Source organism: Aethina tumida, chromosome 1 (genome assembly GCF_024364675.1).
Source record: "Aethina tumida isolate Nest 87 chromosome 1, icAetTumi1.1, whole genome shotgun sequence".
NCBI classification, from domain to species: Eukaryota; Metazoa; Arthropoda; class Insecta; order Coleoptera; family Nitidulidae; genus Aethina; species Aethina tumida.
In genome coordinates, this window is record NC_065435.1 from 43,090,650 (window position 1) to 43,118,195 (window position 27,546).

The 27,546-nt window shown below is 29.3% G+C and overlaps 2 protein-coding genes across 3 annotated transcripts in view; one reads left to right on the forward strand and one right to left on the reverse strand.

Moving 5' to 3' along the window:
- The window catches only part of LOC109604573 (microtubule-actin cross-linking factor 1), a 166,803-nt gene that overhangs the window by 1,398 nt on the left and 137,859 nt on the right, over positions 1 to 27,546 (forward strand). For both annotated transcript variants that reach the window (XM_049961785.1, XM_049961788.1), the window contains exon 2: positions 10,186 to 10,309. In XM_049961785.1, the coding sequence (XP_049817742.1) occupies positions 10,207 to 10,309 (103 nt within the window). In that variant the 5' untranslated portion in view covers positions 10,186 to 10,206. The remainder of the gene's footprint in view (positions 1 to 10,185; positions 10,310 to 27,546) is intronic.
- On the reverse strand, positions 2,530 to 3,904 carry LOC109604581 (sperm flagellar protein 1). The gene is made up of 4 exons (XM_020021124.2): positions 3,787 to 3,904; positions 3,372 to 3,731; positions 3,163 to 3,311; positions 2,530 to 3,106 (listed from the first exon to the last, which is right to left on the reverse strand). Exons 1-4 carry the CDS (start codon positions 3,878 to 3,880, stop codon positions 2,618 to 2,620), a joined length of 1,092 nt encoding a protein of 363 aa, XP_019876683.2. The 5' UTR covers positions 3,881 to 3,904; the 3' UTR covers positions 2,530 to 2,617.

The following is a 27,546-nucleotide window of genomic DNA, read 5'->3' on the forward strand; positions in this document are numbered from 1 at the left end:
TTACCATCATTTATTTATGTATACATATAACAATTTTATTACAATTATTTTTTTAATATTCATTCTAAAATGTCACTCAGCAATGTAAATATCCGTCATTTATGTATAAGAAATGTTATGTTTGAAACAAAAGTAATTTTATTGCAATTATTTAATTATTTTTTAATAGTCAGTCATTGCAAAATGTCATTTGTAGACATATTTTAATTATTTATTTATCAATAATTAAAGTCACATTTTGTATTAATAAAGAAATAACAATATTTTATTAGTACCATTAAAAAATTTTAGGTTTATATTTATAATATGAATTAAAGAAAATGTTTATAAAGTTTATTTCATTATAAAATGTTGAAACTCTCTATTTTCATTATAAATGAATCAGTTACTTTTAAAAATTTCTTTGAAAATTTTTGCCACTTACAGTGGTGGCCATAATTATAGAATCTTATTAAAATATATTAAAAATATGAGCTGTACTACTTGAATTGAATACCTAGAATAGTTATTGTATTTTCTGTTATTGTTGTGTCTACTATGAAACTGTCAATCTAATTTCATTCTTTAAAAAATTGCACACCTTTCTTATTTTCAATGGATAAAATTATAGCAACTTTTTACTGGTCTTTCATTGCTCTTTGTAAATTTAAATTGATTACTTAACAGAGATCTAGTTATTTAGTCATTGGTCGAAGTAAAATTGTAAGAAAAATTATAATTCAGCGTTACCAAGACCAAGAGAAACAAGAAGAGATGTCTAATAGTTTACGTCTAAATAAATTAATCGTTTCCCGTAATATCACAAAATTAAGAGCAACTGGCCAAGTGGTATCTACGAAAAAAAATGTGTGAGATCGAAAAACATGAAAGAAAATCTATAACTGGATAATTCGAACATCAAAAAACAATTCAATCCCATCACCAACTGAAATTAAAACCAATCTGGAAGAATTGGAACTTGCTGAAATTAGTTCAAGGACTGTGAGAAAATGGTTAGTAGATGGGAGTTTGTTTGATCCCAGACCTAAGAAAAACCCTGCTTAGGATCACATTTACTAGACCATAGAATAGTGGAGTAGATTCTGTGTATGTTAAACATTGTATAGGGACAAAACTACAGAAGAACCCACAATGAAACTTTGGGGATATATTAAACAATAATTTGCTTCTATATATTGAAGAAATGAAAACGATTCCAAACACACAAACACAAATCCAAATCAAATTGTGGCGGAATGGTTAAAGCACCAAAGCAAACAGGGAGAATTAGACATAAAAATTTCACAGATTTAAATAAATTCATCACAGCAAATTAAGAGGTAGAAGGAATATAGACTTGATCCAGTCTATGTCATGGGATTGGCCAAAATTATAAAACAAAAAAGATATTATACAAAATGTTAACGTTGAAATAAATAACACAAATTTAATCATTGAAAATCCCTTTCAAAATTAAGGTTGCTATATTTATGTCAAGCATAATACAGAATAATATGTGTAATATTTTATAATCTGCGTGACGCTTAAAATGAAAAAATATTTTACTTCATAATTAATTTTTTAAAAATATGATGAATTAATTATACCTAAATTATAAATAATTTTATTGCAATTATTTTTTTTTAATATTCATTGTAAGTAAAATGTTATTACTGTTCTATTTATCAATGATCAATTAGAAGTCATTAGAAAATTTTTGATATAAATTAATGATTTACTACCAAAAAACTTCTAGAAACAGAAAGATATGTTTCGAATCAAAAATTATATATTTCACTAGAAACTTTTCTAAAAATCATAAAATTCATTTTAAGTTGTGACTTTATTATTTGTCAACAAATAACAATTTTAATCATTGGAAATCCCATTCAAAATTAAAGTTGCTATATTTATATCCAATTTAATACAGAAAAATATATGTAACATTTTATAAAGTAAGAATATATTAGTTTTTATAATAACTATATGAAACTTATATTATTTTAATAATTCAGATTAAATAATATACTTATGGTTAAAGTATTTAACATTTTAAAAAGTTACTAAGATAATGTCCACTATTGTACATGTATTTTAAATAAAAAAAATCATGAAGAATTTTTTAAATCATAAAATATTATTTGTATATATTTTCTTTATTGTTTGTGAGTTTTGCTAAAAATTAATAATACAAATTTACTTATTATTGAATTTAATTTTCTATCCATAATCTGCGTGATGTTTTATTTTATCATTAATTTTCATAAAAAAATTTAAAACAAATTAATTAACTAATTAACCTAAATAAAGAGTGTACAACATTTACCACCATTTATTTAAGTAAAATCGAGTTATACAACAATTTCATTGTAATGATGATTTTTTTACATATTCATTATAAGAAAAGTTAGTAACTATCAAAAAAATTTTATAAAATGTGAAGATGTGTTCCGAATAAAAAATTAGATATTCACTAGAATCGTTTTCAAAAATCATAAAATTCTTTTTAAATTTTGACTTTATTATTTACCAATAATTTAAAAAATAATGTTTCGAACCAGAAATGAAATTTATTTTTTTAAAGTCAATTTAAGAAAATTATGTAAAGAATTATATAAAAATATTGAGTTCGGGACATTTACAGCAGCAACTTCTTTCGCGACAGATTCTTCCTCGGTGCCTTCATTATTGTCGGTGAGAATTTCTTTACCGTTTTCGGAGTCACTGATGGTGTTGACATGGGTGACGTTCTGGGCGTCGATTCCGGAGTCGTTGGTGGCGACCTTTCCTCAGGTGTCGTTTTCGGTACGGATAATTTCGAAATAGTCTCCTTGGATGTCGAAGGAGTTGGGTATGGTGTCGTTTTGGGGGATGTGTTTGGAGTTAATTTTGGTGTCGATTTTGGTGTCGATTTTGGTGTCGATAGTGGCGTCGATTCTGGTGATTGTGTCGGTGTACGTATCGGAGAGTGTTCTGGTGTCGATTTCGGAGAAATTTCCGGAGACAATGGTGGAAAATAACTCGATGCAGTTGTCATGTCTGTTTGGGCGTTCACGAACTCCAGTTGGCGATTCAAATGTTTTATTCTGTCATCTTTGACTGCAATGAGCTTCTGTAAATGTTGTTTCTGAAAAAATTTATCATGATTTTTTCAATATAACCGTTAATGGAGGCTTGTTTTACTTTGTTTTTTAATTTTTCAATTTCGTTATCCAAATCCTTCGCCTCCTTCTTCATTTTATGATATGCTTGTTCACTGATCATGATGAGATCTTCGTTCATCTTGTCCACATCAGTGTCCATCATCAAAATTATAGTGCCACATTCTTCGTCTAATGACATTCATGTTAGAATAAAGTATAAGGAAAAAAGTAATAATTTAAAGAGAGTACCTCTATCATCACTGGAATCCGTAGAGAGAGTGGCATCATCAGAAAACTCTTCGCTTTCCGTTTCAAAAATAACATCTTCCTCTGTATTAAGTTGTGAGTCACTGCCGCCTTTTTGCAAGTTTGGATTGGCCAGGTCAATTTTCTTTTTGATATCCATCAACAATCTGTTAATGGTACCAGGCGTAGCGTTGGCTAGATTCTCTATTGTGTCATTGCTTAAAGGGAGTCCAATTTTCGTTAAAACCTTCTTGTTCAAAACTTTCCAGTTCATCATTTTCATCTGCACCGAGTTCTGAGGACTGTAGTTGTGCATCTCCACCATTTTAGGAAAGTAGGTCTTTAAAATTTGCGCTACCGGGACTGCAATACAAGACATTAAGGATGTTTGATATGTCAGGAGTTCGCTCATTCATACCTGCATCGGCGAAGTCGCGATTGAGTCGCTTCTTAGGTCGCGAAATTGCTTGCTCATCTACCCATCTATATAACTCTTCGTAATCGTTGTCCATTTTGTAAAAATTTATGTCGTTCAAAATTTTTTGGCAATTAATGATTTGATGTTGTCAAGGTAACTATTATTATACTTTTAGAAACTAAAGACGTCTCATATATTTCAGATTTCATTAATTTTCGTTGATTATAGTCACATAAATGCTATTGTATTGTTCCTTTCAATTGTATTGATTGTGCATGTATTATAAATTGAAATATGATATAATTAATCAGTATTAAATAGTAAAAAAACAAATTAATGTTAATTAGGTGGTCATTCATTCAGAGCAAATAAAACGTCCTAAGTTGTACAAATATGTTTTATATATTTACTAGCAACAACTATTAGATCCTGTTGGTCCTGTTTTTATGATCAAGTTTTCCGTTCATCCAATATTGTTTGCTAATGTGCCCATATCAGAATATATAAATTATCTAAAAGTGACATTTTTAAATTTTATCTTTTCCTGTTGTGCAATATTTATTCGAAAAAGCCGAGTCTAGTATTTCACAGGAAGTTATATATGATTTATGTAATCTATATTTTTTATAGATTTATAGTAAATAAAAATTGAACGAACTAATCAAGGGTGTATGGAGATTAAAAAAGAATGAATGTTACCTTGACAACTATTAAATCATTCGCCGACAAGCATTTTTTGTTCACATGATGTTTTACCAAGTGAACAACGGTCCTCAAAAATTGTATTGAGTTAGATGGATGAGCCAAGAATTACGCCCATAAGAAGCTCTTCAACCACGATCGCTTCGATGCAGGTATGACAAACGCCTTGTTTTCTAAACAGCCTTAATATCTCGTATTGCAGTTCCAGTAACAGAAATTCTTAACATTTTCTCTATACAGTGGCCGAAACAGTACTGAAGTTGCTCAGCCATAGTCCTCAAAATTCGATATTAGATGAAATTTATGATTTTGAAGGTTTTAAAGGACTACTGTCAGTAAGTGCTCACTGTCATTTCATCTATAAAGCATAATTCATGAAGCAAATATGTTTTCCAGATCCCGTTTCGTTCAAAAATGTGTTGTTACTCAAATAATGTGCGTCACAGTTGGTAAAGGAATACTGAAGAACTTGCTGAATAGAATCAGGACATTGAAACAGGCCTCTATACTGATTTACAGTATCACTTGCTCCGGTGGAGTAATTGTCTGTTCTCACTAAATGCAGCGGATTTCATATGGCAAGTTATGGAACGTGGTACAAGTTTGCCAAATTTTTCTTCATAGAAAATCGTGTTGTTGTAATTGACGTTTTTCAGAGTATCAAGGTTTGGCAAACTCAAGGACCTCTTTTCATAATCAGCGATTTGAAACCATCCGTGATACTTGCCTAGGACCAGGTATTTACAAACAATACCTTCATCCGGAGTAAGTAATTTCTGGGAAAGACATCGCTAATAACTATGCCAGAAACTTCACAATTGATAAAGAAATATTGAAGAACTTGCTGGATACAATGAGGAAATTAATAGACCTGTATAGTGGCTTATAATATTACTTGCTCAGGGTGAGTAATTGTCCTGTAAGTGTCTGTTCTCACCATCTGTAGCGGATATTTTCAAATATCAAGTTATGGAACGTGGTACAAGTTTTCCAGATTTAGTTTCATTGAAAATCGTGGTGTTGTAACTAACGTTTACAGAAGAAAACAAGGTCTGGCAAACTCTGGTACCTCTTTTCATAATCAGCGAATTGGAACCATCCGTGATACATGACTAAGAACAGGTACTTATGAACAGTCACTTCATCCGGAGTATGTCTGGGAAAAACTTCACCAATAACTATGCCGGAATAATTCACAATTGACAAGGAAATACTGAAGAACCTGCTGTATAGAATGTAGAAATTAACTATCCAGTATACTGGTTTACAATATTACTTGTCCGGGTGCTGTAGCTATCTGTAAGGGTCTGTTCTCATTCCATATATAACGGATATTTTGAAATTACAAAATATGGATCGCGGTACATGTTGACAAGATCCTGTTTCATTAAAAAGCGTGCTGTAACTCACGTTTTCTAGCGAAACAGGATCTAGTAAACTTGTGTACCACGATTCATAGTTTGTGATTTGTCATCATCTTTTACATATGGAGTAAGACCAGGCAATTAGTGATAGTTATTTCATTCAGAGCAAGTGGTGTAGCACAAAGGAGACGTCTCTAATGAACATGCAAGAATAATTGGTGAATACACAGTGAAGGACCTGCTAAATAGAATTAAGCAAGGTCTCTTCCAATCTTTGGAGGTAGTACCCACTTTGTAAAAGTTGGAAATCCTGCTTGCCAATAATTTACAAGACTCTGTTGATCACCCATTCAATATTGAATGTCCAATTGTACTTTCCTTGTCAAACTAGTTGGAGGAGCAATTTGAACTTGAACTGGAGACCAAGAAGTTAATACAAAATATATTAAGAATTGTTTTTGTTAGAACTCAAATATAGCTAACAACAAGATTATATAATTGTTTCTTTTAAGTATGTAAAACCTAAACTCTAATGGTGATTAGTCATTAAACATCACAGATACCATAATTAAAATACAGTTTTCAAATTTCAAACCATCATTTCCTAGGTATATTTCACCACGTGCTAACACATGAATCATGAAGTTTTATTTACATGTACAAGTGTCTAACGAAAACAAATTGCGACAGGTCAGGTTTGACCACAGGCTAAATAATAAATGAATGCCTCCTAAGAGGTTAATTGTGTAGAGACGTGATTAAGATAAACCGTCATTCAATGCCTTGCGTCGGACACAACTGGCACTAGTTGAGTCGGATGTCCGCGGGTTATTCACAAAACTTTGCGGTCTTCGGCGTACGTAGGAAATGATATCTGAACTCGTCAATAATAATAATATTCCACACATAAGAAAAAAAACTAGTTAGTCATTCTAATGGCGAGTTCGAGAGCAAAACCAGTTGGATTATTCCTATTACCTGATTAACGCATTGACAGGCGGCAGTTTTACTTGGCTATTAGCAGAAAATGAAATTACTATCGTCTTAATTCGACATCAGTTCCCAGTGGCAGCTCATTATGGTTGGACGTCAGCACGTTTGTATTAATTAAGGCAGAATCCAACAGATAAATAATGATACTATGGATGAAGTGTTTTTCTAATGTGTTATAATTAGATGCCTTTGAATATCTGAAAGAGTTTTTTTTTTTGTTTGATATAGATGTTTGCTGGAAAATCACGGTTTTATTCAAAGAGGTATTATTATTGTGATGAGAAAAATTTTTCATTTTAATTATTCTCCGGCCTTAATTATAGGTACTTTATGTGATTTATCACACAGATCATTTTTTTTTTCAGATTTATTGTCGTTATCCGTTATAATACGTTATACGAAGCTTGGAATAACCCATTTATTGTTGGGTAATTTGATCTTTTCACTACGCAGTCATGTCCACAGCATATCGATTTTGAAATTATCGCATGTTTATGCTTTTTCACTTTATTTTTTATTAATATTTAATGTTAAAAGTTGCTCGTTAAGAAAAATATGTGGTAGAATAACAGTTCTAACATCACAGTCATATGTTAAGTTGGGCAAGATATACACTTAATTTCATAAGAAGCTTATTCCAAATTAATAATGCCTTCACATGTAAGTGTACTTAGAGATGTGTATCCAAGAGGATATCGATTTTAAGAGCGGCGCCTCTGAAGTAACGTCATGTATTTGGATTGGCATGTTTGTGGTCGTATTAAATCTAGAGCCGGCGATAGATTGTATATTTTTATACAAATTTTAATTGCCAATCGAAACGTGGATTGAAATACGCAAGAAAGGATCACATTCCCGAGGTATGAGATTGCAAATTATCCCGGATACTCAGTTTAATAACGGCAGTCACATGTTTTCCCCATCTGTAACTTCCTCTTGACATTCTTGAATTGATTGTCATCGTCTTACCTAAAACAAACACATATTTTCCTTCGGTTATTTGCACATGTCATCGGATCTCGTTTTTGTTGCATTAATGAACATTACTGCACCCTTTTATCGTCCATAAAATGCCCCATCTTCAAATATTTACTCTATCGATTGTTAGTTTTCTTTTTGGGTGGGATCAAGTTTTATGGTTAAGTCGATAGTTAATAATTTATTCAAGTGGCTATCTACACCTGTAAGTACTAAATAGTCATTGCTTCATTTGCATTTTAACAGAGCATGGCGAAACCAATCATCGATAAAGTATGTACCAGTTGCTAATCCATGTTACGAATTTTTCTTCATGGTTAAATAATGTTTAATAAATTCCGCTACCTGTTTTCTATTAGCCAAACTAAAAGTTGCTAAATTCAAAAGGATACGCTTTCTATGGGATATTTCATTGTGGTCTTGATTGATGACAAAATCAGCGGATCCCGGATTAAAAAACGTAATCCCGTCGGTTAATAGATACTTGCTTAATATGGTATTGATGTATTTATGGTGCTGGGTAAGAAAATGTAATGGTTCTTAACAGTTCCTGGTTTGTGTAACAATTACACGTCTTAATCAATTAGATATAATAAGAAAATCATTAAGATCAAGGTAACTCTTATATGTACATATTTTATTTAAATGTGTTTTTATTATTACTATTAAGTCATAGAAATTAATTAGTCCAATTATGCACGCAGTTAAATATATAAATGAAACACACAAATAAATATTGAATAAGTTTAAGTTTAATGTATTTAAAAGTCAACATTGCAAATTGCAACAAATTGTTATCTACAAATAGTAGTATATAAATTTCCAGTTATACGAGGTGTTTCTTAAATAGTTGGTTAAAATTTGAGAGATGAATGATTTTTAGATTGTCTTTCATTATTAGACGTGTTTTAGCTGGCCCCAAATTTTGGCCATCCATTTTAGAAACACCTTGTATAAACAAATATGATGTACAATAGTTTGTGTAAACATTTGATAAAAATTCGTTTATCGCCATCTTCTCAATGATTAAAAATATGTATCTGTTTGTCATCATTAAATATGGAATATTTATTTAATGTCATTGATTTAATGGATATATGTTTTACAAGATATCAAATAAAATGATTCAGAATTCTAAAATTTATCTCATTTTTTGTACACAGGAAAAATACTGTGAAAAGTCATGTTGTTTTCAAAGTAATTCGACCGTTTCCTCCATCCTTATAATTTTTCCACGTTCCATTTGCTTAAGCACGTTTTATTGAAACTCGTCTATTTTTAAAACATCCGCGAATAAATTCAAAAAGAATTATAAACAAACTTAGCAGAACTCCGTGGTAACTTATGATTTTAGGACCAGTTTATCTCCATAACAATTTTAATAACGCAAGAAAAGTAAACTCCTCCAATGTTTTCACATGTACGGTAATTTATCGACCCAAATATTTGGAAAACATTGTTTTAAACACACGTAAGCGAAAACAAGATAAAAGTTGAACGGTCCCTTTCAATATGCAACAGATAAACAAAAACCGTAATGATAATAGATAACTACCACTGTCTATAATAATGAAATGCTTGTTTGTATTTGAATTTGCATATACAGTCATAACTCAGACCTTGCAAAATTTTTTTAAAAATAGAACAGCGTTTTAACTTAAATAATGGGCCATTAATCTGTTTAAGAGATTTATTTTCAATTAGTTAAAACATTGGCGAATTGATGTCTCTTCTATCTGGTTAAAAGTATTGTCTTTGAGAAGTTCACCCGTTTGTTCCTTTGTCAATGTGCACTTTAGGGTAAAAATAACTCTTGGAATCGTTTTGCTTGATTGGAACGTGTCGCCCAGCTGGATGAATAGCATCCAAATATAGCCGGTGCAAAATAAGAAAGCATTGTCGCATCAGGAATCGTACGGATGCCCGATTTATTTATGCCACCTAGAAAATAGATCGTATCGTTGTATTAGAATAAATACAATTTATCACAATGTCTGGAAGCGTACAACTATGTTGAAAACACTGTTATTGAATAGAGCAGGTTCAAGATCATTAAGGCATTCCTTGTGTGGAATACAATCGTGAATACGCATCGATTATTAATTTTATGTTTACTACATGGGCATTGTTATTAATATTAAGATCTATTGTAGTTCACGGCGTGGCGATTTATATTCCACACTTATAGTTTCACTTAAGGCTGAATTGATCCGTATCTATGCCGTTGACTTCTTCCATCGTTTTACCCTGTAATTCTCAGCCTGCCCACGAGCCTCTATCGGTCGTTCAAGTGCTCTTACATCACTTAATCATCACTTATGTTTCAATTTGGTTTACAACATTGTTTGCATTTTTTTTCCAGGGACAGACGATGAACTGAAGCATGGAGTTTGACAAGGATCCGACGTTGCAAGAATGGACCAGGGAACAACCACTATCCGTTCTTGCCTTGGACAGTGCGGACCGTGCTGTGCTACGAATAGCAGGTATTGATGATGGTTTTTATGGTCTTCATCCACTGCAAAATGCCTTCATCAGTAAAAACTGTAACGAAGCACAGATGCAGCATGTGTGGATTGATCCATCAAGATAACGCTTGCGTGCGTATGAATGGCAAATAATGACTAATCTGTTTTTATTTTGAGAAAACTGTCGAGATTATGATTGATCTGTGTAATAAGTACGTTGGGAATATGAGAAGCTCCTTCAATTTCTTTCGCTCCAAATATGGTCGGCGTTTAAACATTTCCATATGTCTAGGCAAAAGCAGCAATTGAATGACTACCGCATAAATAAACGAACGAATCAATTAAAATTGATGAAATGAAGACACATTTGCTGTCACTTTCATCCCGAACACATCAAACTCGAATTACGTGCGAATCAACGTGTAACCTTCACCGTCGTCCTTATGCGTGGTACGACGAACGTCAAATTAGCACCAAGTGCCTGTATCGACACGACAATTTTCGATTATCGTCTCGGACCAAAGGTTATTGTGCTGGAAGTGGCCGGCGCAACGCCAAAGGTACCACTTGTGACGTTTTCACGCGTACAACCGTGATCTGCATAACTGCAGGGTGTTTCCTTATTGGGTAGACGCTATCCGGCCACGGGCTCCTAGAAAATTATAGGCCGTACCATCTTGATGGACGGTCGTCACTCTCTTGGACACGGGCAAATTGAAGATGCTCTTTACTATTCCGCGATTAATCACCTTAGATCGTTTATTTTTTTTATTGGTTTCCTTTTGAGGCGCTAATAAGCCGCACGTGCTGGATTGGAGTCATGGTTATTAATGTCGCATATTGTAAGGTTTGAATAATTAATCGGAACTTTTCTCATATTTTATCATGTGTTAACATGTTGATGGGCTGAATTTGAAGTTGTTGATGCAAGTGGGCAATTGAGGAGCATTCTAATTTGATATACACTATTGCTCATATGTACAGCAACAAATTAAAAGACGTAATCATTTTATTAAAAGAACTATTCTTAATTTAAATTAATTTTATAATTATTAAGTGTCTAAACATTTCGTACCTCCCTTTATATATGGATATGTTTATTTACATAGTTTTTATATAACTTTTTATTTTGAGCAGGGTTCATAAGTAAAGCAACTAAACCGTATATTTGATTTTATAATTTATTTAAATGTTAAAAATATCTAGAGGTATCCAGTTATCGATACAAATTAAACAACAAATTGTGGATAAGTTCCGGAATGGTGAAAAGCAGAGTAAAATTGCAGCCAATTTAAATTTAAACAAATCGAACATTTCGAAGACGATTCCCAATTTTAACAGAAGAAATTCACTGGAAGGAGTTCCCAAAAGTGGTAGAAAACGCTGAAGACTAAGCCGTGGACAGAAAAATAAAAATGCTTGCTGGTCACAACTCTTTTTTCAGTCAGTGTGTCGGTGAGTACCATAAAACGAAGACTAAAAGAAGCTGGTCTCGATGGTAGAAAATTAGCAAAGAAACCCTTCATTTCTGCATAAAATAAAGCAGACTGATGGACAATGGAAAACAATTTTGTTTTCCGATGAAAGTCAGTTCCAATTATTCAAATCTGATGGCATATCATGGATGAGAAAACCAATTAATGAATGGTATAATCACAAGTATACAAGACCTATTGGAAAGTACAGTGGAGGACGTATTTCTGGGTTTGCCATGGGCCCACTGGTTAAGATAAATGGGATAATCCATCGTTTCGTTTATCGTGACATTCTGGAGAATCATATGCTTCCATTGGCCGAAGATAACAAGAGTTTAAAGTGGACCTTCCAGCACGATAACCATCCAAAACGCACGTTCAAGTTAGTTAAAGAATAGTTCGCTCCTCAAGGAGTACTTGTAATGTCTTGGCCAGCACAAAGCCCAGACCTCAATCCAATTGAAAACCTTTAGGATGAAATTGTTCGAAAACTCCATGCAAAAAAACTGTCAAATTAAAATGTTCAAAATCAGTGGGAAAAAATAACGAATGATTAGATTGAAAAACTACTCGATGAAAAAAGGTGTTTAAAAGTTATTAAAAATAATGGATATCCTACTAAATACTAAATAAAAGGAGGCCAAATGTATGTAAGGTTGTTTTATTTTATAGTTGCTCTACTTTTGACTCTTAATCTTATCAAGACAACTGAAAATTTCTATAGACTTTTTCTGAGCAGTTAAGTTCAAAGGAGGAGCTAGATAAAGGCATCCAAAGTCATTGTTAATAAATCATTATGTTTTTATAAGAAAAAATTCATGGTGTATTATAAAAAAAGCGTTGACAAGTCACATCAAAACGTTCTTATCTCTGTTTGATTCATAAATTTATTGCCACAAACATTCTGTTTACTTGGCTCGAATTATACCATATAATCACATTCCAGCATCCTTTATGCGCGCTGAACACAAAAAAAATTAATTAAAATCCAAATAATTAATCATCCAACGAGGTCGGTCGAAATTGGACAGTCGATGCACAGGCCCATACGTAATAATAATTAAAACAAATCGCCGCGGTGATTACAACGACACGAGCCGAGTTAAACATCATTGAGAGCAATAATAATCGCAATCAGTACTAAAGGAGTTGATTGGCTGAAGAATTGTGCCTATTCATAACGTCGCGAGTAATTTGGCCCGCCGGTTTTATGCGGTCGTTAAAACTTGAGTCATTGCACTTAAAAGTGATTTAGTAAACAAATATTAAGCACATTAAATCAGTCGAAATTTGAATAGTCGGTCACCTACGGTTTTTTTTTTATTATCGTAACCCGTAATTTAACAGTGCAGGAAATGCAACCAGAATGGAAAATACTGGTTTATTTTATTGCGTGTATCCACGATTCGAGTCGTAATTCATCATTGAAAAAAATCTGAGTGAATTCAGTAGCTGTATACATATTAATAATATAATTATACATATTATTGCTTTAAAATTAGACGAGCGTGATGTGATGGACTTCTGGCTGTCAGAGTCCGACTGTAATTTAGTCGTGGCCGTGAGTGGCCGATCGGTCGGTTGCCACTATTCGACTATTGATTCTGTCTAATAAATTTATATCCAATTAAATTTATTGATTTTGTGAATGTTGGCCGAAAGAGACCAAAACACAATGGGATATTTTAAGATTTGTGTGTTTCATGATTTATCGAATTAGTTCTACGTGCGTGAGGAAAAATAATATTCTCAATGGTAATGTGTTGTTTTATGTGGATCCAATAATATATTATAATAATTTAAAAGAATTAAGAAACATTATTTTTATAATAAATAAATAAAAATATCGTCGTATAATTTTTTCCATTAAAGTGTATTTAAAGTAAATAGTATTGTTTTTAATGATTCTTTATAAAAAGATGAAGATGACAGATTTTATAAGCTCAAATATTAAAAATTTATTTTCTATGTTTGACAAAAAATATATAGTGAATAATATAAATTATTATATAAAATTTAACACATATTATTAATGATGTTTGTCAGATTTTAAGAAACAGATGAGTTTAACGAATTGTTTCTTTATGCTTGTCAATTCAACAATATAATTTTGTGTCGGTAATTGTTTAGATTCGTGAGTCCACCTTAACATTTTTTCATATTGTTTTTTCGGCACATTATAGTATATATTTTGATCGAGTAAAAAAAATTAAGATTTCCTAGATAAAAATTAACTTTAAAATTAAAAAAAATATACGATTAACGTAATTTTTCAAATTTTTAGGAATTTTTGAAAATTTAAAAAATTTTTCTATTTCTTTTTTTTTTGAAAATATTCTATTTTGTTGAACTTTCAGGAAAAAACCTCAAAAATCAGTATTGTTCAAATTTAAAATTTTTGTTTGTATTGACCAAGACTCCATCACGTCTAAAAATAGAACATTTAATAAAAAAATATGAAAAAATATTGATTTTTTGATATAAAACGTTAAATTTTATAATTAAATTTTCAAAAATTCATAAAAAATTGTTTTTTTTTTTTTTAAATATGCTGCCTTTTTTGGGGAAAAAATAAAATTTCGGCTTCAAAGATCGGCTCCTTTTCAAATTTAAAATTAATTTTTCTCTAAGAAATGATCATTTTTTTTACTCGATCAAAAAATACTCTTTAAAGTGCTCTCTAAAACTCAATTTTTCAATTATTTATGGCTGAAAATAGGTGAAGTTTCTAAACATAATAAATAATATATATTATTATATTGCACATATTATATACAGCGAGGTCTAAAAAATATGTATGTATTTCTTAACGTTTAAAATATATTTAAGGTAAAAATATTACTAATGATGCTCGTCAGATTTTAAGAAGTAAAATTTATATGTGATGGTTTAAACAATTATTTCTCTGTGTTGGTCAAAATATGTTGTCTTCAATTAAACAATATAATTTTGTGTCATCTACGAATATCAATAATATAAATTATTGTTGAATATTTTTTACAAGATGTGGTCCATAAATTTTTGTAGTCAATTATTTACAGATGAAATTTATATTTGATAATTTATCCAGTTGTTTCTAGTTTTTATTTCTTTTGATAAAGATATTTCAATTAAACAATCAATTTTGGGTAAAAATATTTTGTTCCATGTATGGATTAAATTATTAATAATTATTATAATATAATTTAAGATTTAATAGAATATTTTTGACTAAAAGATATAACCGTGTTTTTGATAAATAGATTATACAATTTTTCTTATTACTTAAAATACATTTAAAATTCGATGTAGCAGTTGAAAATTGTGCGTTGTTGTAATATTTTCACTAAATCGACTTTCTAACAACAAAATTGCTAGACAAATATTCATTTTCTGATAAACTTGAATGACAGAAAATAATAGTCAACTAAGAAATTTGTAAAAATGTATAATTTTAACTCGTTAAATCGAATATTTTAATTACAAATATCTCGAAAATAGTCACTCTGAGAGATGTTTGTAAGTTATCTTTTTTCTTAAAAAAATTTAACAAACAATATTTTTATAGAATATTAAGATATTTCAAGAAACAAGGAAGTTATGGTTTTAAAGGAAGTGTAAAAGGTATCCATTTCAAGCTACATCAAAATAATGATAAAAATTTGACTTTTCGAGATAAAAACTCATTTTAAAATATTCTCCAAAATGATCACGCCAAAATATATTTATAAGGTTGTACCTTTTTCTAGTCGAACGACTGAACAAACAATATTTTTATAAAAAATTATGTATTTCGAAAAATAAAAATGTTACGACTGTTATAAAATACGTATAAATGTCGTACGGGGTATTTCCTTTAGTTAATAACAAAATAGTGATAATAATTTAGCTTTTGTAACAAAAAAATTGCTCAGAAAGATTCATTTATATAGAAGTTATTTAATAAAATCGAAAATAAAATCTTAAATTTGACACTCATATTTCACTTAATTTTTGAATAAGGTAAGTTTGGTTAAATCGCAGTTAGTTAAATGACATCCTGTATATAGAAGATAGGTTTGTAATCGTAATGGTAATAAATAATTTATGGTATTACATATTTTTTGAAAATATACTAATAATACTTTTGAGAGTAAATTAAAAGAAGAAACTTTGAATTAAAATATTTCTTTTATTTCTATTTATAATTTTCCTATTTGTTGTAGGAGTGCTTAATAAAGGCTCAGAAAAATGTTATTTAACATTTGTATAGATGACCACACACATGCTATTAATGTTTATCACATAACAATTCAGAAGAGCTGTAATGGAAACTAATGCCGCAACATACTTATTGTTAATGTTGCATTGTGCGTAATATTTCTGCATAATTATTGTTTACGATCTGATGAGAAAAAAAATATTGTTGCCGGCTCAACAACATTCGCGGCTTGCATTTCCGGTGAAATTACGAATGCATATCGTGTACGGCACTTTAGAGATTAGTTTGATTTACTACCGACTTACCCGTTTAATCCGTCTAATAAACCGAGCGAGTGTGTGCCGCCAAATAAATCGGCTTCCAGTTTCGCGTACGCGTTTCATTTTTATGGCTGCCTACCGCCGGACGGTTTTAAATGGGTAATTTCGCAATTTCCCGTGCCCACAAACAGACAATTTCAAATATTGAATATTCATCCGTTCGTATTGCACCTGGAATTGCATTAGGTCGGTTTTTGTTTGGCGTGTACTGTGCAATCATAAAATAATTAGTGGGATCTGCCTTTTCATTGTCGAGACGTTCACCTACAAAGGTTCTCTGTGTTCGTGTATTGTTTTATGGTTTTACGGACTGGCGTGTAAGTATAGGTTGGGGGCCTGCGAGAGAAACGACCACGTGAAAAATGTATATTTCCCAGCGACATTTCCTACGGATAGTTTCCTTTCAGGCATACATTAAATGTCGCTTAAACTTTAGTTTTATTTCTAAATAACAACTCTGGAAAATTATCTTTGTAGTTTTTATTTTATTGTTTTAAAAAAGGATCATAAAGTTTGATTTATTTTTGCGTCGTTAATGATTTGAAATGGACACTCATAATGTCATAATGTTACGAAATTAATTTACCATAAAAGTTTTATAATGTTCTGTTGCTGTACAAACAATAATAAGTCCACGTCCAAGACTATTTGCAAAGCACTTCGAATTTTATTATTTACACTTCCTAGGCGTAAAGATTCTAATTAATTATTTACATAAGCGTTCTATTGAATAATAGTTGAGAGGCCCTAAATTAAATTTCACCTTGTTGTTGTTTGTTTTAAGAGGTATAGGTTCTGTTTTTTCTTTAAAGAGAAAGTGCTACTAAACACTGACAAAAATAAGTCGAGATTACAATAAAATATACATAAAAAAAATTAAAATGTCCAATTAAATCAGCTTTGAATTTTTTAAATAAAGTATAAATAACAGTTTATTATTTATTTATAAAATCAACAAGAATTTTGTTTTTTTTTTTTAATTTTTATCTCACACATTTTTTCATTATTTTTTGCATTTTTTTTTGATATTAAAAATGTTACAAAAAGTTTTATGCATTAAAAAAAATAGTTATACAAATATATTTTATTTTTGAGACGAGAAACTTTCAGATATATCCAGTAATTTTAAAATCTCAAATAGGAACTTTAATTTTATTTTTTTTTTTATTTTTTACCACAAGAAATTTAGGTATTTTTACATTTCCTCAGATATTAAAAAATATTACAAAATGTCAAACAGAATCTAAAATTTTGGTATAAAAATTTTGAATTATAAAGAAGATATGAATATATTTTATAATTAATATGTTTTATTCAGAGTGATTTTTAGACGTGAATCCATCATGTTCAGAATAAGTATATTAAAAAATACCCATAATTAAAATTTACTCATTCAACACGAAATTTAGGTATTTTTTAAATTTTCTGGGATATTAAAAAATATTACAAAATATCAAACAAAATCTAAAATTTTGGTATAAAAATTTTTAATTAAAAAAAAAGGTAAAAATCTATTGTGTAGATTAATATATTGTATACATAGTGACTTTTTTGAGACATGGAGCTTTCAAATATGTCCAATAATAAGTACATTTTAAAAAATACTATTAATATAATATTAATTTATTCATTCTACAGTGGAGGGGGCAACTTTGAAGTCTCCCATTTTAATTCTATTTTAAATTTCCACCACACCAATTTAGATATTTTTTACATTTTCTGAAATACTAAAAAATTTTACAAAATGTCAAATTTGGTATAAAAATTTTAAATTAAAAAAGTTATAAATATATTTTACAGATTAATATATTTTATAAATAATAATTTTAGAAATTTGAAGCTTTCATGTCCAGTAGCAACTACATTTTAAAAAATACCCTTAATTAAAATATACTCATTCTAGATTAAAGGGGACAACCTTGAAATCTCAAAGGGGAATTCCAATTTAAATTTTCAAATATCTTAAATAATAAATACTTTACAAGAAATAATAATTTTGAAATCATAATTAAGAACCCCTCTTTTTAATATTAATTCGAGTTTTCAAACTAAGTTTGTTTAAAATATTATTTTCGGTTCGGTATTTTTTTTTTTCGATTTCTCATAGTAATTTCTTTCTCTAACATAACTTCCCCCGATAAAAAATTGAATTTTGATTATAGGTATTTGCTTATTTCTAATTTGAAAGTAAAATTTTGTACAAAAAAATTAAGTTTTTTTGGTCTAATTTTTATATGTTTCACATGTGTTAATTAATTAAATTATTTAGAAAATGGAACGATATACAGTGCATTAAACAACATGTAATCACTTAGGTAACTAGAGTTAATTTCGGGATCGCGTTTTATCTTGTTAATTATAGTTTTATATTGTTTGTGTTGTGTTGTAAATAAATATCATAATTATTATAGCATTCTTAAACTCTTAACAGTTTAACTATATTTTTCTGTATATTTATATACTAGACATAAATATTTTTAAAAAATAATAAAAATTTAAGTATCTTCAACTGTACCAAATTAGGTTTATATATTTAGGCGGTTATGCAGTGTTAGTAATATTTCAAAATGGTTCATTTTTATTATATTTTCTTAAATATATGTATTTATATTTTCTGGGACAACTTTAAATTAAAAAATTACATAGTAGTAAAATACAATTTTGTGTGAAAAAATTACCTTGTATTAAATATGCACAGAAAAAAGAACATCGAGTGCTGTGACAAAATTTAGTTATTTGCGGTACATTAAACAAAACAAATTTTCTGTAACGACCCAACGTAATCTGCTTGTAGATTGTCGTGCCAGTCATTGCACGTCAGGGACAAGTAATCTGGCGGCATTACAAATTATTATAAATCCCGTCGAAAATTTAATTTAACTAAAGCACCACGTGAGCGATAGAACAATTAAAAATGACGCTCACGCGAACATTCATGCCGAATGGGCATTACCGTTGATTCGCACGAGATTGTTGCTACTCCGTTTGAAATTATTATAAGTAAGCAAAATGTAATGCAATGTTTTAATGTGTAATTGTTTATTTACTTGCGATGTAGGGATTTAACGGTAGGTCGACTAATGGCGTAAATTGTTTATAAGGTGTATACGTGTTTTCCATTTTCCTTGGCAACACGCGGCTCTTATCAAATGCACATGTAAAATTTATCTGTGACGGCGGCCTGTTTTTATGCTAAATTGGCTTTTTTCGAATTAAAATCAATTTCGTACCAATCGCAGCTCGCGATCGTCCGATTAAAATTAATGAATCACTTTTATGCGGAATATATTTATTGCATGTGTACTGCCCGTAAACTGTTTGATTAGCAGATCTGCGGGATACAATTCCGACACAGTTTGTGCTTAAATTGCCTTCAAATTGCCCCCAATTTAGACACTCATAAAGCTCCCAATTGTTTTTGAAGGATGCAATACACACGTTGCAAAAATCCCCCCGATCATTTCGGATCGTCGACGATATACGTGCACAAAATGGTAAAAATAAAAAAATAATTTGTTGATTTAAGTGTACTTTCGTGTACCATATTGTTAATTGTTCGTTCCGACAAAGCATTGTTGTCTCGTGGTTACTCTGCAATAAAACTAGTGTTGTCACCAATACTGAATTTATCTATTGTTCTATTAGAGTAATCGTTTTCGATGGAACATGTATGTAGAACAAAACGAGGCAAGGTTATAGCCAAATCTTGCAACTAATGTTAATTTGAATATTACGAAATAGGTCACCTGAAATTGTCTAACAACATTCTTTTATTTTTTTTTATGAATAAGAACAGGATTTTTACAATAAATATTAATGATGGAATTATAAATGCAACCTGTACATAATTAATGATCGGTGAATCTGAATCAATCAATTATCTTAGTTCATAGCAAACATTTAGAATCTTTATGTACTTGTAAGTTTTATTTGTAGTCCATTGATCTAGATAATTTGGTTAATTTTTGGTTTATCGTTTTACTTAATGAGTCATCCAGAATAAACGAAAGTTCAATCTAGATGAATAACATTTCGTTAGAAAACTGAGTAAGTCATCAACGGTACCTACAGTATCGGACAAAATTAGAGCGATTATCTTAAATATTATAAATAAATCATGTTCTAAAGTAGCCAGCTCAATACCTCGACCTTAATTCAGCAGATTGCATAACAAATAAAGCAAATTTGTTTGAAATCAATAATTTTTGGAACAATATTGACGAGGAAATAATTTTCAGTCAAATATCGTATATGCCAAAGTGTTGTGTAAATGTTATAGCCAATAAAGGATTATGGACGAAATATTAAATATTATGCCATTTATGTTGGATTTAATTTTTTTAATTTTTATTAGGAGTTGTTCTAATTGTATCGTGATAAAAATTGTTAATTGTCTGTCTAGTTTTATTTTTTTTTTATGTCATCGTTAACGTGACATGTTTCGCCAATAAATAACATAATTTATATATGTGTTTTATTATTTATTGTTTAGTATTTAAACAAAAGGAAAGTAGATCTAATTTTGTCCGATACTGTAATTAGTTTCAATTGGAAGAAAAGTGACTGAGTTACATTTGTAAAATTTTTCATACAATATTTAATGGATTTCTGTCCTTTTTAGTTCAACAATAAATAATTGTTCAGTAACATTTTTAGCACATATACTAAATAAAAGCTTAATTAATGCATACAGTATTGATCATAATTATAGCAATTATTACTTTCATCAAAATATAGAGAAACTGGTTAAGTGATAGCTACGAAAAAATTTGTCTAAATTCTGAAAATTTGAAAGAAAATGGGTAAAATTAAAGACAATCTGGAGGAAATGGGACTGAAATTAGTTCAAGGACTGTGAGGGAAGATGGTTAGTGGGTGGGGGTTCGTTTGACCCCAGACCTACAAGAAAAACCCTGGTTTCTACTAAAATATGAGCGTCTTATTTTGAATTGCTTTGAATAACACTCACTGGAACACAGAAGTAGCGAGTAGCCTTTAAGTAACGAGTCTAAATTTATAGTTTTTTTATATATATTCTCAACTTAATTACATCATTAAATATTGATATAAAAAGATAAATTTAAATTTGATACTCCTCAATTTTTGCCGTCGGTTTATTTATCATAAACGTCCTTGAACATTTGATATTGCATTCGAATTGACCAAACGATTTATACAAAAGCACTATTAGTCAGCACGTAAAATTTGTTAATAAAAGGTCTTCGTAAAAAAAAAATTCCTAATATTAATACTAATAGTGTTGTGACATGGAACCTCGGTCCAAAAACACTTTTATTGCTATTCCTAGATGATCTTAATTATGTACTATTAACATAAGTGACATCATAACGTGGTCAACTGACTTACGCTTACATTTCTGAACGATTTATATTTTTAACACGAACGTAATTGTTTATGCGAAATTATTCCGAAAACGAGTTATCTGGTGACCAAAATTTATGTACCATCAACACACTGATTCAGTCCATAATCTGGTATTTATTTTATTTTTTTTGAGTCCTTGAACATGAGCCGAAAAGTAATGTAATAATTTAATAGCATCGAAACGGAAGCAGTTTCTCAGAGACAGAGAGAGAGAGATCTGTGGGAAGATTTTTATTTTCTACTACAATTGTTCTAGTCCAGGAAGCTACATTTATAAAGCAATTAATTTTGTTAAAAACGAATTCTTTAATGTTCCAACTTTGTTTCCAGGTACGTTCATAAGAAATTATCCCGAGTAATCTGGGTGAGTTTGATGGCTCTTTTTTGCCCACTCCGTTTCCAACTCGTAACAAGATTGTGTCAAAGTAGACGTTTCATTTCCGATTGCTTGTAATAAAACTGGCTAGAAGTGGTGTTTGTAAACTGGCACGTTACACGAAACATTACATTATTAATTTTTTTATTACACATGTTTTTGGATAACTTTCGAATATTGAACCATTATGAGAATTTTAAATATACGGTGTTTTTAATAATTATAACCATTATTTTAAGTTATTTCAACTAGTTTGAAAAAAATTGCGTGTTATACATTGTATAAAATAAGTTTTTAGTAAGTTAATAAGCGGAAAAAATATACTAGCTTAATTATATATTTTACACAAAGTGTCTTGTTCGATTATTTAAATTAATAACGAGATATTTTATATAATTCTTTTGAAAATGTACTAATAAAGATATCTAATAATCTAATAATTTTTGTAATCAATCATCGTATTAAACTAATAAAATAATCTTTGATATACTAAAAGTATTAAATTTAAATACAATTATTATATATTATATAAAATTTAAAATGGAGTATTTACTATAGTCAAGTTATATCTAGTTTTTAGTTGTAATTTATCTCAATTGTTTCAAATAGGGCACATATGCAACCACGCAATTGCTGCCAGTTAATTTTACGTTCATATATTAACACAAGTTAAGCGTTTTTTATTGTAGGTTTATGAATAATATTAAATTAGCCGTAATTTAATTAATTGTAGTTCAGACTATTAGGAAACAGTCATAATTAAATGCATATGTATACAAATTCTCATAATTTTTCGTAATTTTTATAATTGGGTGTTTTTATCATCGTCTAAAAATGGTCCAATTTAAAAGGTAATATATGGTAATTATAGTTAATTATGAGTATATTAGTATATAAGTATTTGTTAATAGATTCATTTAGTTTTTGAAATTTCCTTTTGTTTATTACTGTGATTAATATAATGGAGTTTTTTATTTTTTGGTGGTATTTATTAAAATTGTAGCAATTTTAACAAATAATGGATATTAAATAGAAGTCAATATCGTTTATTAATTAAAATAATTTTTATATATTTGTATATAAGAAATGTTTTGTACCATTTTTAAGTACAAGTTAAAAAAACTTTTCCTTTAAAAATAAAAGCAAATTAATTTTATACAGGATGTAAAATATTTAAAGTGGTTTATCTTAATTAATATGTACAAAATAAATTGGCCAATAAATTTTTATGGAAGTGTTTTATTGAATTATAAAATAGATTTTTAATTATGCCAATAATACCATTTTTGGAAATATTAAAAGTAATTCCTAGAAACTACTTTTTAAGACATTTTTTGATCTTAACCATTTAAAGAATAATAAAGTTAAATGATTGTGGTTTTTGCTAAAAATTTGAATACATCTGTGATTAAGGTCAAATTGACCTAATCGCAGAGCAGTGGGACGAATAGTTTTTTGTGACGAGTCTAAATTTAATTTATAAAAAAATTATGGTTGTACAGGGTACAGGGATGAAACTACACAAAAAGTTTGTTATACCCACAATGAAAAATATATGAAACATCCATTAAACTTTTTTTAATATATTATGTGGTAAAAATGAAATTATTGTTAATAAATATTTTTGAGCTGTTTTTTAATTTGTATTCGTTTCTTTAACCTTTAACATAGACAAACTGTTTCAGTTCTTTATCTGTCACTTTGTATCTAACAGATATACCTTGTATTTTATATTTTCTGTTCAAAACAAAACGGTCCAATAAGGCAAAACTGTCCATTTCCGCTAAATCCACAACATTTCCGACAAATCAGCGAAACGCTAAGCGAGTCGCGGTATGCGAGACCGACCACCGTAAAATAATCGAAGTGGCGACATTTAAAACCGACAGCCACCTGGCCATAATCAGATTTCAGTGAGGAAGACGACCGTTTTCGAGTTCAGGGCACCGTGCTCCGATGGAGACTCAAACGATCACGGTGCCCCGCTATCCCAATCGTCCGATAAACATATGCAAACATCGACCGCAAATTAATTTGTTGCGCTCCTCACGGCGGATTTGCACAAGAACATTTAATCGCTGCACATGTTACATTACGCCATTAGGTGTACTAACGTGCTTTTTGCCAGATGCACGATTCGTTACGCGAAAGTTCTGAATGTGGGGAAGCGGTCTTTCGTCAGATGAAGTCGTAAAATGTGTCTCGACGAAGAGTAGTGGATGAGTCTTCAGTTGTTCTTTATATAGATGAGGTGACTCGATGTTGTACCTTGAATTGTGGTTAATTCGAGTCACTTAAGTACTAGAATTTACTCACTCGAGTTGATCAGTTGAGTTTCTTTATGTAATTTATTAATTCCTATGTTATTTGGTTGAATCGTTGAATTTTTGTTACACTATAGTATAATACATTCTTTGTATATTTATTCAAAAATAGGTTTTTATTTATAATTGTTACAAAAAATCTTACAAAATATTATTTAGAAGAAATTAACAAAATTTGATCTTCTGCTCATACTCAAAATCTGAGTTCGAATATCATTTTGGTCCAAATTCTCCCAAATTTCTAGTAGAAGACGCTCCATATCCTCTAAGTTATTCGGACGGTTAGGATGGTCCCTTAAACGTCTCCCAAGAATGTCCTAGATATGTTCTATTGGGTTAAAATCTGGACTGTGAGCTAGCCAGAAGAATTTAATAAATCCCCACAGCATAATTACACCAATTCAAAAGTGTTAGATTTGGCACAGACGTAAATAATTATCTTGTATAAGTTTCTCAGGCTGAGTGAGTCATTTTATATAGAAAAACTGGAAATAGCTTGTTTTATTAGTACAATATAAAAACCATATTATATACAAATAATCTTTATTACCTGCCATTAATATGTTTGCGTAGGTATCGTAACGAGCTTAATTGCTAAAATCATTTATAGAGTTAATGTGTATTTGGAATGGTGGTTGTCTCAATATTTTCTTGTAGTCTTTAAAGTAATAAATGCTAATCTTTCAGCATATTGTTTTTATATGAAACTTAATGTCTGCAATATCAATTCGACCCAAAATTTCTCAATGCATCTCATCTCTATCCTGACAATTCGGATTGAGCCAGAAACCGGTTTACGCAAATTTCCAATCCGGTTAACTCTACTCAACAAAAGTTTGATTTGGTTCATATCCAGTCCTTCGCACAGACTGATCGATCGCCGTCGACCGTTGTCCCTCCGGAGTCTAGACCAAACAAGCTTCGGTGTGGCCCCGTCCGTGTTCCGTTCGACGTTTCCTCCCCGTGCCGGTCGCGGCGATTGAGCCACTCCGAACTGGAGCAGCACTCGACGTCGAAACCAATCGGGACGGGCCGGTTCCGTGATAATTGGCCGCGAACGATTTCAGCCCGTCTCCGGCACGTTGGCGTCGTAAATCGGGCAGAAACTCGCTACATACGAACCACGATGATCGAGCATTTTAATTGTGGACCGAATGGCAGCGTGCACTTCGTTATTGCTTCCCATGCGATCGCTCTCCGTGTACACCTGCGTGCACTTTTTCTTTTTCCACGTCGCATTATGTTTTATTTCCCGGAATTTCTGGCGTGCATGCGGTTTTGATAAATTGGACGAGATACGTTCGTCGGTGGGGACGTTCCGGAAACTGGGCGAAGAGGCCGCTGCGCAATAACGGGCAGATATTTGAGTTTTTTTTAGGAATAGAGAGTCGGAACGTTGACGAAAACATTAAAGTTTCCATTTGGATTCAAGGAAATTGATAACGTTGCCAAAATATAGTTTTTTAGACATGATAAAACATTTATGAGAAATCTAATATCTAATCTATTAAATTGTTTGTGAAGGTTATGACACATACCTTTAAGGTTTGATTAAATTAACTAACTTAAAATGGTTTTTTGACAATATCTAATACTAATGAAATAAATCGAAACCAATTAAAATTGTATGTAAACAACCAATTTATGTTCTGAAACTAATTTAATTAATACATTATTAAAATTAAGTCATTTAGAAATTTTGAAATCATATCTGTTAAGTAATCGAGAACCTCCTTTAAGTATTTTAATCAAAACGTAAGTAAGTAATTTCCTATAGTAGTGTGTATATAAAAATATTTATTTTTATTTTTTTTAATTAAGGAAATTATATTATTGTAACTATGTTGTAATCTAATGCAACAATTTAATATTATGAAATTAATTTTGTTAGATAATAGTAATATTTCCATAAAAATTATTAAACCTGAAAGAAAACTAATTTAATAAATAATTAATTGTAAAAGAAAATAATTTTTTTTACACATTTTTATTAACATATTATAATATAATTATATTGTTATAAATTTTATTGAATAAAAATATTTTTATTGTTGTTTTAATTAATGAACATGAAGTTTTGTACTTATTGTTATTATATTATAAATATATTAAAATATTAAAATTATAATGTAAAAGAAGATGTAGAAATTAAACATAAAAATATTTTTAATATTAACAAATAATAAAATAATAATTAAGAATAACAAAAAAATAAAAAATATTTATTATTTTAAATTAAACTAATTAATATCAAATCTGAAGCTTAATTTTAAACTAATACAACCAATTAATTATAATGATAATTAGATAAAATTAATTAATACAAAAGTTTAAGCTTAATTTTAATAAATTAATTAAACCAATTAATTATAATGATAATTAGAATTATAATAAATATTTAAAAACGTATTAAATTATTAAAATGAACTGTAATTTTAAAAATGTTAAAAAAGTATTGAAATAAAGCATTTATTTTTTTATATTATGTAATCCGATTATCATTTTAAATAAAATTAATATCTTATCAGAAGGCAAAATTTAATAAATAAATGTAATTTATTCTTGTTCTTAACAGTAATCAAAATACTAAACAATAAACATATTTAAAAAATAATAATCAAATATACTATTAGTTCAAAAAATATTAATCAAATGTTGAAATTGATCAATTTTTTTTAATTTAAGTAATTTGATGATTATTTTAAATAAAACTAATTAATATCTTATCTGAATTAATTTTAATAAAGTGATACAATTAATTAATAATAATGATAATAATAAACATTAAAAAAAATAATAATAAAATAATATTAGATCTTTATTTTAAAAATGTTAAAATTGAATATTTAAATTTCTTTATTAAGTATCTTGATTATATTTTAAATAAAACTAATTAATTTCAGATTAGATATTAAATTAATATAATGTTAATAATAATATTATAATAGTAAAATGATCTGTAATTTTAAAAATCTTAAAAAAATATTAAAAGTTAAAGATTTAATTTTTTATCCTAAATATCTAGATTATTATTTTAAATAAAATTAATTAATATAAAGACTGAAACTAAAATATAATATACATTATTATTAAATCTGTATTTTAAAAATGTTTAAGAATGTTGAAATTGAATATTTAAATTTATTTATCTTAAATATTTTGAAGCTTAATTTTTATAAACTAATACAACTATTT

What these genes read in the sequence shown, in the direction of transcription:
- LOC109604581 (XM_020021124.2), bottom strand. Translation starts at nt 3,880, where the DNA reads ATGGACAACGATTACGAAGAGTTATATAGATGGGTAGATGAGCAAGCA. An exon ending in TCGCGACTTCGCCGATGCAG is followed by an intron (nt 3,732 to 3,786) that starts GTATGAATGAGC and finishes CTTGTATTGCAG; the next exon opens with TCCCGGTAGCGCAAATTTTA. An exon ending in TTGAAAAATTAAAAAACAAA is followed by an intron (nt 3,107 to 3,162) that starts GTAAAACAAGCC and finishes AAATTTTTTCAG; the next exon opens with AAACAACATTTACAGAAGCT.